A 10,310-nucleotide genomic window follows, 5' to 3' on the forward strand; every position below is an offset into this window, starting at 1 on the left:
CTCTGTTCTTTTGTCTTTGCCGGTTATTGTCCATTGGCCTTTAGACCAATATAATATGTATAAAATATGTATAAAATTGTGGGGTGCATTGTGCACCCACAGTGATGATGTGAAATGAAAATGAGTATGTGTCTTCAGAATTAATTATCCAAGAATAAAATTATGTGTAGAATTTATGGCTGTGCTTGTTTTTGAGTGTCATATTTCTAACTATGCAGTAAAACCCCTTCAAGTTATTATAATGCAGAGAACCATTGCAGTCCATTGCAGCTCTCTCTCTAGGTTATCCCATCACATGTATATGTAGGTTTGAATTTGTTATCTGATTAAGTATTTAATACATTGAATGCATTGGAAATTATATTTATAAACCATTGGCATTTATGGGAATAACTAATAATTTTGTTTACTAAATGGTATATTGTTAATTTCGTGTAATCATTTGTTAATAAAAGCAACACTGAATTTGTGTAAAAAATTCACAATGTGAATTGCTTGAGAAATGAATGAAATTAATCTAGAAACAATGTGTATTAATTCTACCAGATTGAAATCTTTTAATTTCTCTTATTAAGAAGCTTCACTGGTAGGAAACTTTAAATTTAACAGATGTTCATGTCTTTGATGTAAATTTAAATTTAAGCAAGAAAATATGTAGCATCATTTTTTTGAGTATCAAAGGAGAGGGAGATTATTAAAGCCATTTTGACATATGCTGCATCATAATGAATTTTTTTATTCATATTTGTATGTCTGTATTTCTTTCAATCCAGAAGAGATGGAAGCTATAACTAAAGCTCAAATTTGTTAGTTAATGTACAGTCATGACAGTAGAAATCTGACAGCTCATATGTCAGTAGGAATAAATATGATAGTTTAGTGTCCCCATCATAGAAAAACTTATCAATTCATCAAAACAGCTTTAAAAAATTTAACATTTAAAATCAAAAGGTAAGTAATGAATCTCGGTCATGAAATCAAAATCGTTTGATATTTTTAACTAAGATTCAAGTTACATTCCCCAGAATCAGTTGGCAGATATTTTGTGAAAGGCATAATCAACATTTTTTCATAATTTTCTTAAAATTTGTGCCACTGTACATTATTTTGTTTGGTTTATCTCCTGCTCTTTATATATAATCTCCTTCTTTTCTTAATATTCTCATTCTTTTTATTTTATCTATTTTAATTTTTTTTTTAAAGTAAAACTTCTGCCAAAGATAATAAAAATATATTAAGATACGGCATCAAAAGAGTTAACGTCTGAATGTTAATTTTTTTATGAATTACTTTTTGTAGGCATATAAAAATTATAGTAATATAATCTGTTCATTTTTTAATAAAAAATTAATGTTTTATTAAGACTATAAAAATTACAAGAAGAACAATTTTAAACAGCGAATTATTTATTGCTTTTATCGTTTAAAATTCTGTACTGACACAGAATTATTTTTGCTATTGAAAGGTAAGTCTTAAGAGTTTTGCATTTTTTTTAAAGTTAATATTTTAACAGCTTTGAATATTTTATACCCAATGTTCTTATCTCAACCATCTTAGTAAATGTCACCAAATTTTCAGAATGTGCCAAGCACTGGCAACTATGCCCAAAACAGTTCAATTTTTACAAGAGATAATGTGATAATTTTCATATACTTCGATTTGTTGCGTTCCAATGTTTTTTTTTTTTTTTTTTTTTTTTTTTTTTAATAAATCATGATATTTTTTTATCTTAAATTCAGTTTTAAACCAAGCACTAGTGGGGTTTACATGCATTGGAAGAAACTGAGGTAAAACTTCTGCAAGGAATGTAATATTTTTTCTGCAAAATCAGTAAAGTTAAAAAAAAATAAATTATAATAGATATATTATTATATTATGTATTTAATTCGATCGTGTATTTAACATAATTAAACTTAGCATATGTATGTAATAAATAATATTCCTTTTTTCCTTTAGAAAATCACTATACTGCACCAAAGCAGTTGCACTAATACTTAAGTTTTGCACTTGGTTATTTTAATACTAAGACTGAATTTCAGGTCTTGCAATATAGGCTTGGTACTATTAGAATATAGGCTGTTTATGTTGGAGATTACCAAAAACATTTCCGATCTCTTTTATTAAATTTTTGTTTGAAAATATGTCTGCTTTAAAAAATATTTTAAGCAGTATGTGTGTTTAGTTTTTAAGCACCTGTTGTATGTAGTTTCAGTTATTTATATGTTTCTTAGGAGCTATTAAATATTACTGATAACTGAAAATTTTCTTGTACATAGTTCAAACCACACCAATGACAACTAGAGCACGGAGACGAGGAAGAGGACGACAACAGTCTCGTCAGTTAGAACAGAGAATGCAGAACTCCATAGAATTTATGATGGAAGTGGATGGAATAATTGCAATGGCCACTGAGGATGGTGTAATTGCAGTGGGCAGTGAAGATGGTGTAATTACAATGGCCACCAGTCAAGAATCAGATAGTGATTCTTCTGTGGAAGGTTTATCATATTATCCTGGATATGGTCGCTGCTTTAATTGTGGTAATTGTTTAAAAAATATGCTTTAAAAATAATTTATAATAATTATGCATGTTTTTAGGCCTTTATATTATTACAAAATAGCAGATTGATTTTTCATATTAGAGTTGCCCTAATATTCCTAAAATTTTTTGAAAATGTCTACACCTTCTATCCTTTGAAGGACTGTACCTCTTTATTATTCTCACATTCTTATCTGTCTTCATTTCATTATTCTTTTATCAAATGTGTTCATTAAAAATGCCTAACACCACTTACTGCATAAAGTTATTTATGTTGAAGGTCACAGAGTTTTAAGAAATCAACTTTATCAATTCATGTTTTGAAACTTTTCTGCATCTATGTAATTGAAAACTGTTGTAATTTTATGGCTGTGTTGAGTAAAATTTAGACTTTTAGAGTAAATTTAGCATATAGCTGATAAAAAGCAACAAAATTTAAAAAAAAAAAAAAAAAAAAAAAATGGTTGGGAAAACAATTTCAGTCAATTATTTAATTACATTAAGTGACTTGCTAATTAGTAATCTACAGTAAATTCTATGTTTGTGCATGTGTGGACTTAATACCAGAACTACGAATAGAAGTTTGAAAATTGTACGCTACTATAAAAAAAGTATTTTATTACAAATAGATTTTACTTTGAATGCAGATGATAATGTACATATGAAAGAATTAAATTTTGCAGTTGACCAATTACAGGATATTAGTAACTATTTATGACATTCATGGTACAAGATAATACTCATTGCAAAATATCATTAGGAAATTCAGGCAAAATGATTAACTCATGCATTGTGCTGAGCATTTTTATAAAACTAAATGTAAAAGGAAGATATTAAATCTTTCATTTATCAATAGCATCAATTTATTTCAAATTAAAAACAATATTTCATAATAATATCCAAATGTTAATATTAGCCTCACTTGCATTAAACACTAATTACAATATTGATTCACTTGAATAGATAGTTAAAAAAGAAATAGCTCATTAATTTCTTGGCAGATGCCGATTATCTTTGCTGAGGAAAGAAATGGCCAAATTTGTTTTTAGCTTAAAACAAAAGATTTTGTTTACTTGATGATAAAATTTAGGTTATTGTTGTTATTGCTGTTCTTCAGTATTTTTCTAATGATGCAAGAGAGATTTCATGCATATACAATATTGATTCACTTGAATAGATAGTTAAAAAGGAAATTGCTCATTAATTTCTTGGCAGATGCCGATTATCTTTGCTGAGGAAAGAAATGGCCAAATTTGTTTTTAGCTAAAACAAAAGATTTTGTTTTATTGATGATAAAATTTAGGTTATTGTTGTTATTGCTGTTCTTCAGTATTTTTCTAATGATGCAACAGAGATCTCATGCATATAATTATGGCAGTCTATTTTGGATGTAGCTTGTTAAAAGCAGCAGTTGTTTTTTTTTTTTTTTTTTTTTGCATGGTTATGCTTTTTGTGGAGTTACTAGGTTACATACATTTGATCTCGCTTCAGTTTCGGCAGCCATTAAAACATAAATCATTTGTATTAGACCAATGGAAAAGTGCAGAAAAGTATCATATTCCATTGAAAATTATGAATACAATTCTGTTGATTCACTAGATTGCAAAATTATGAAGATTTTAAAATGCAAAGAGTTGAAAAAAATTATCTGTTTTTTGAATGCAGAAAGGGAAGAATAATCTAATAAACTGATACATCAGTAAAATAAAAATGGGATGCACATAGCAGCTGGATTGGAAGAAAAGAATCAATACAAGGGGTCCCCCCTTCCCTTTTCCATTGTAGACAGGCATGATGTAGAGCCCTTAACAACAGCAAAAGAGTGTGCATAATTTTATACAAACAATTTTTAGAGACTTACAAAAATGAGGTGATTACTGTATTTAACCCTTGGGGGGGGGCAAAACAAGAATTTTTTTCAATATATTGTTTTTAATTTGAAATAAATTGATGCTATTGATAAATGAAAGATTTAATATCTTCCTTTTACATTTAGTTTTATAAAAATGCTCAGCACAATGCATGAGTTAATCATTTTGCCTGAATTTCCTAATGATATTTTGCAATGAGTATTATCTTGTACCATGAATGTCATAAATAGTTTCTAATATCCTGTAATTGGTCAACTGCAAAATTTAATTCTTTCATATGTACATTATCATCTGCATTCAAGGTAAAATCTATTTGTAATAAAATACTTTTTTTATAGTAGCGTACAATTTTCAAACTTCTATTCGTAGTTCTAGTATTAATTTTATATTTTAATTTAATGTAATTGAAAATTACATTTTTCTATAATTTAGGAAGAAGAGGACATTGGTCTAATGGGTGCCCTCTCCGGTGACTAATTCTTCAAAGTGACTAATTTGCATTGACTAATTTAAATGATTATTCATTTTGATGAGATTGGAGGCTATGTATTTGTTTTTCATTATTTATGAGAAATGTCATCTTATTAATGTATGTGTAAAAAAGAATCTCAATAAATTTTTTAAATAAATATATTAAAAATATTTTTCAATTGTGAAAATAAATGTATAATAAAAATATTTTGCATTAACCCATTAGCCGCCGGTGTTGCATTGACACAACGGTTAGAATAAATACATATATAAATATAACTACCTAAGATATTTTATACCAGCAGATGATTTTGTGTAGGGAATATTATGAAGATTATTTCTGTAAAGAATTATTTGCCATCAACAATCATTTTGTTTATAATAATTAATCTCATACTTAAAGCAAAATTTTCGACCATGTATTTTTGCTGAAAATATTTAATGAACAAATCGCCGTCTTTATGAGTGATCTATTTTTAGTCAAGGTCACCGTTTATCAGAACATTACATCAGTCTGATGTTTATATTTGTGTTGGGAAGGAAGGGAAAACAGGTGTTGTGCTGACGCAACATCAGCAGGAAACGGGTAGTCAATCTGCTTTTTCACTCATTCCTTTTGATGTTCTGGTTGTTTAAAAATGCCTAGAACGAGGTATCTTACATTACAAGAAGCCCTTCAAGGATTTTTTGATGAAGAAACAGTTGATGATAATGCTAATAATGACCAGAATGAAACTGATATTGTCGTTGTTCCTCCAGAAATTGCAGAGGCTAGTCAGGGTTCGTATAGTCCTTAAGAGTCCTTAAAAGTCCTTAATTTTGGCCAAAAGCGGCAGAAGTTCCTTAATTTTAATCATCTGAAATTTCTGTCTGTTTTTACGACTGCCATTTTGAGTGTGAATTAGCATTTTGCAGAAATATTTTTAGCGATTCACTGACAAGTATGGCTATTTTTTGAATGGGTTCATTAGTTATAATTTGTTCCTATTTGTAATGTAAATAATGGTGGGATACTCGAGTTTCTGAACAAGAAGTGAAACATAAGCATTTCAAAATTATTTCAATTTTTGTAATGAAGAGCTCTCAAAGAACTTTCCGCTTTGGGGGATGTGAATTCTTTTATTAAATGGTTCTAAATTTGGCAATTATCAACATTTTGGCGATTTTAAGATTGGTTTCTATAAAACATTTTTAATTCCAAGATCTGGGAATTTTTTGACAATTTTTTTAGAACATTCTAACATTGATAAATTTCATTAAAATAATGGTAATATATTGGAATTATATTTAAGAAATAACATTAGAATAAAGCATTTTTATTCTTCTTTGTCATATTATAAACTTCCATTTTGGCCACATATTGTACAATTTTTTTGAATCTGAAAAATAAGCAAGGAATAATGCTATAAAGCACAATTAATTTACAAAACAGTTTTTAGCAAAAGCAAAATAGCTATGTAATTAATTAAAAATGTCTTTTTAATTTTTTCATGGTAAGAATTTTTCCCATTTCTCAGAATTCTCAGAAAATGCATCAGTTTTCTCTATAAAATTAATTTCACACTTTTTTCCTCCTATTTTTTTAAAAAACATTTCTGTCTTTTTCCTGTTACAGAATTGGTAGGAGTAGTTTTTCTTTAGGATTTTAGATATTGAAGCTTGGAAAGTTTAGAAAGATTTTAAGGTAAATTTATAGACCTACGATTCTAAAAGATTCCAGAAAAATGTGATAAAATGAAGGTTTCTGGAGTGTGAGACAAGTGTGTTTCTGACCTCCACTTGCTCCCTGCATTAGTTGTGTCAGCTCTGATAATTGTAATTATTAGTCTTTCCATTACTGCTGCTGACATTTGAGTTTATTATGACAATAGAGTTACTGATTCAGATTAAATTGAAATTAAATTGTATAGTCTTTGACCACTAGTCCATATTTTAGTTTGAATTCGACTCTTCTTGTGTAATTATATCACCACAAACTGTAAATGATTTTGTTAACATAAGAACAGGCCTATATGTTCCAAGTTCTTTTTGAATAAGAAGCTTATTTAAACTTTTATTTAAATTTATTATCTGATTTATAGTTACTTTCAGTCATAGTGATAATTTGTTTCACGTCTGTCGGGAGGGGGGGGGGGTGTTGGACTATTTAACTTTTACCAGATCAAGTAGCCCTCATAGGTAGTACATTGTGGAGAGGTTGGCAGTTGGGAGATAAAACACGCAGAAACTAACGAGAACATTATTTTGCATATTGAGACAAATTTCTAATTGTTAAAAAACATTTTAAGGAGAAGGAAATCAATATGAATTAGCCAAAATATTTGGGCAGGCCTTCAAATTAAAAAGACGCATAATTATTTTGTTGAATTTTATGTTTTGTAGCTTTTAATGTGTAATTATACTAATATTGTTTAAAAATCAATGTTATAAATTGCATGTATTTTAAACTGTGAAGTTTTATGAGATTGTGATATTAATAGGGTTTTTTTTAACAATTATTAAAAAATAAATTTAATTTAATAGTGGCTATGTAAATCTATAATGACTAAGGTTATCTAATACATAATTTAATTATAACTAAATGCATTCTCTTAAAAGTTATCTCTATATTAAAGCAAGTTATTGCCTTTTGTTAACACGCTGAGCCCGGCGTCGGTCCCTGGGAACCGGCACTGGAATTTTCGTTTGGCTGGCGTCTGTCCGCGGGACCGACAGTATTAAAGTTAAAAAATAAGTATAGTCTCAATGAAATGTGATGAAATGTAGTTTTAATTCAATTTATTGAAACATTCTAAACAAAAATACAGCTTAGCTTTACACATATATGAAACAACTATTTGGTACCATTTTTGGCTATCTTGCATCCAAATAGTTTTGAATTGTCATCATAACATTTAAAACAATACTTTTGGACTTTATGTGCGTCTCCTTCCTTTTTGTATAATTTATGAATAATTTAAGTCGGCAATATTGCACCGCTTGATCGCAATATTGCCACCGGCTGAACAGAAAGGACGACAAATTTGGTGCCGGGCTCAACGTGTTAAACCTTTACTGTGGTCACAAGGTAAAACACAAAAATATAAAAATTCATGTGAAACTTATTCTTTGCATCTAGTGAGACTTAATGCGAAACAACTTATCACCGCTAATGCTTTAGTGGCTTAATAGAACCTTAAAGTGTATTAACTGAGTTACAACCCCTGGAACTCTACATGAAGCTATGACACTAATAGCGTCAGACAGTGGTCAGCTAACTTTCAAAACTTTCTAACTGTGCCTACATCAGGGCTTTCAGGTTTATTCTGATAAGCAGGTCTCTCTATAGGCGAGCAGGAGCGGTGACAACAGCCAGTCTTTTGTTATGAATCATGCTGATTATGATTTTAATGCTCATTTTAACCTATGCTGCTTGACATAAAATGTACTTAGTATTTACTAAACCTCTAGACTGAGCAAGCATGTGACAAAATGAGACATTAAAAAAAAAAAAAAAAGCTGTTAGTAAAATGTAACTAAAATGTCACTTATCATCTTTCCGATATGTCCAGTTATTATGAGTGTAAAATATTTAATGCTACTTGATAAATTTCGTAAAATTAATTTTATTCTCAAAATATTAATAATTATGTTAATGAAGTAATGTTTAATAATAATGCAAGCTATTCACATTCAGGCATAGATATAATATTTTTAATTGAATTTATTCAGTTCCCATTTGCTCATAGGTCCTTAATTTTTTTCATTAATGGTCCTTAAAAGTCTTTAAATGTACTTAATTTCCTTGTGCAGAAAAGTGTACAAACCGTGCTAGTGACGAAGAAGAAAGGAATGACAATGTTTTAAATAATGATAATGGTATTTTACCAAATGATACTGCTAGGGAAGTTGAAATTCACGCAAGAAGTAAGTTTCAGCCTTCTAAAAGCAGTTATAGTCATACTAAAAAGTTTAAAAAGCAGAAGACTGAAATCTTGAAGTGTATAAAAAAGGAACTGTTAGTTATGTCTCAGGAAGAACATGAAGAAAAAGATAGAAGAGAAATTATAAAAGACAAAACACAAGGTAAAACTAGTGCACAGATTTTCGATTTTCTTTTTGGTTTAGGCATTTACTCTCTTCTCGTTGAACAGACAAATATAAATGATCAGGATTTAAAAAAAAAAAAAAAAAAAAAAAAAAAAAATATTTATTGCATCTGAAGCCAATATGAGAAGATTTATTCGAATATTATTGCTTACAGGATATCATTCTTTACCTCAAGAAAAAATGTATTGGTCTTTTGATAAGGACATTTCTGTTCCTGTTGTGCGAGAATTGATATCACGTTTGCAGTATAGGAATATGAAGCAGAATTTGCATTTGACAATAGTCAAATTGACAATACTGATAAATTATATGAGGTGAGACCGTATCTAAACTTACTAAATATCACCACTTTTTACTACTGGAAATATAAAGTCTCCTTTAGATTTCAGACGCGAGAATGCATTATTTCTTTTGCAAACTCCTATTAAATAGAACCTTAAAGTTATATTGGTCTTTTGATAAGGACATTTCTGTTCCTGTTGTGCGAGAATTGATATCACGTTTGCAGTACAGGAATATGAAGCAGAATTTGCATTTGACAATAGTCAAATTGACAATACTGATAAATTATATGAGGTGAGACCGTATCTAAACTTACTAAATATCACCACTTTTTAGTACTGGAAATATAAAGTCTCCTTTAGATTTCAGACGCGAGAATGCATTATTTCTTTTGCAAACTCCTATTCAGAGTGTAGAATAGCCAGAAATAGATCAGCAACAGGAAGACCTAGTAAATTCAGCATTCAAAAACCACTGCATGGAAATGGTAGACATTTTATCGTAAAGTCCGTTGATAACAAAAGACTTTGTTGTAAAGAGTACCATAGCCAGACTGTTTATAGATGCAAAGTATGTAATGTAGTTTTACATCATGACTGTAATCAAGTTTTCCATGCTTGAATCTTTCAAATGAAATAATCTGTATTTGTCAAAGAAATACAATGTATATTTTAATATTAAATTAATTACAAATAAAATTATTTGCTCACTAAACATCCGTAGTCTTATTCCGCTGATGTTGCGTGAACGCAACACTTGCTTTTTCCACAGGTAAAAGCATCTTTTATTTTTAATGTAAATTTATGTTATAAATGCTTAATTTAATATTTGTTATTATTTTAATGAGAAAAGAAACATTCCTTGTAGTTTTGGCGGTTAATGTGTTAAAGCCGTATTGTGTAATATATAAGTGTTTGTGCCAGAACTTACAAAACAAATGAAAAGGATTATAACATTCTTTTGCTAAATTTAATATTTTTAGTGAATTAATTTATTGGAGAAAAATGTGTCCATCTTGATGGTTCAGAATAGACATATAATCACAAAAGTTTAATGTC

The 10,310-nt window shown here is 28.9% G+C and overlaps 1 protein-coding gene across 2 annotated transcripts in view; it reads left to right on the forward strand.

Annotated features, from left to right (window-relative positions):
* LOC118204381 (E3 ubiquitin-protein ligase RNF8-like) overlaps nucleotides 1–5,052 on the forward strand; it is a 69,218-nt gene extending 64,166 nt beyond the window's left edge. For both annotated transcript variants that reach the window (XM_085823278.1, XM_085823277.1), the window contains 2 exons: nucleotides 2,277–2,540; nucleotides 4,843–5,052. In XM_085823278.1, the coding sequence (XP_085679404.1) occupies nucleotides 2,277–2,540; nucleotides 4,843–4,883 (305 nt within the window). In that variant the 3' untranslated portion in view covers nucleotides 4,884–5,052. The remainder of the gene's footprint in view (nucleotides 1–2,276; nucleotides 2,541–4,842) is intronic.
* Nucleotides 5,053–10,310: the final 5,258 nt, after the last annotated feature.

This window comes from Stegodyphus dumicola, chromosome 9 (genome assembly GCF_044657685.1).
Source record: "Stegodyphus dumicola isolate Sdum_Otavi_A_Nest chromosome 9, ASM4465768v1".
Taxonomy (NCBI): Eukaryota; Metazoa; Arthropoda; class Arachnida; order Araneae; family Eresidae; genus Stegodyphus; species Stegodyphus dumicola.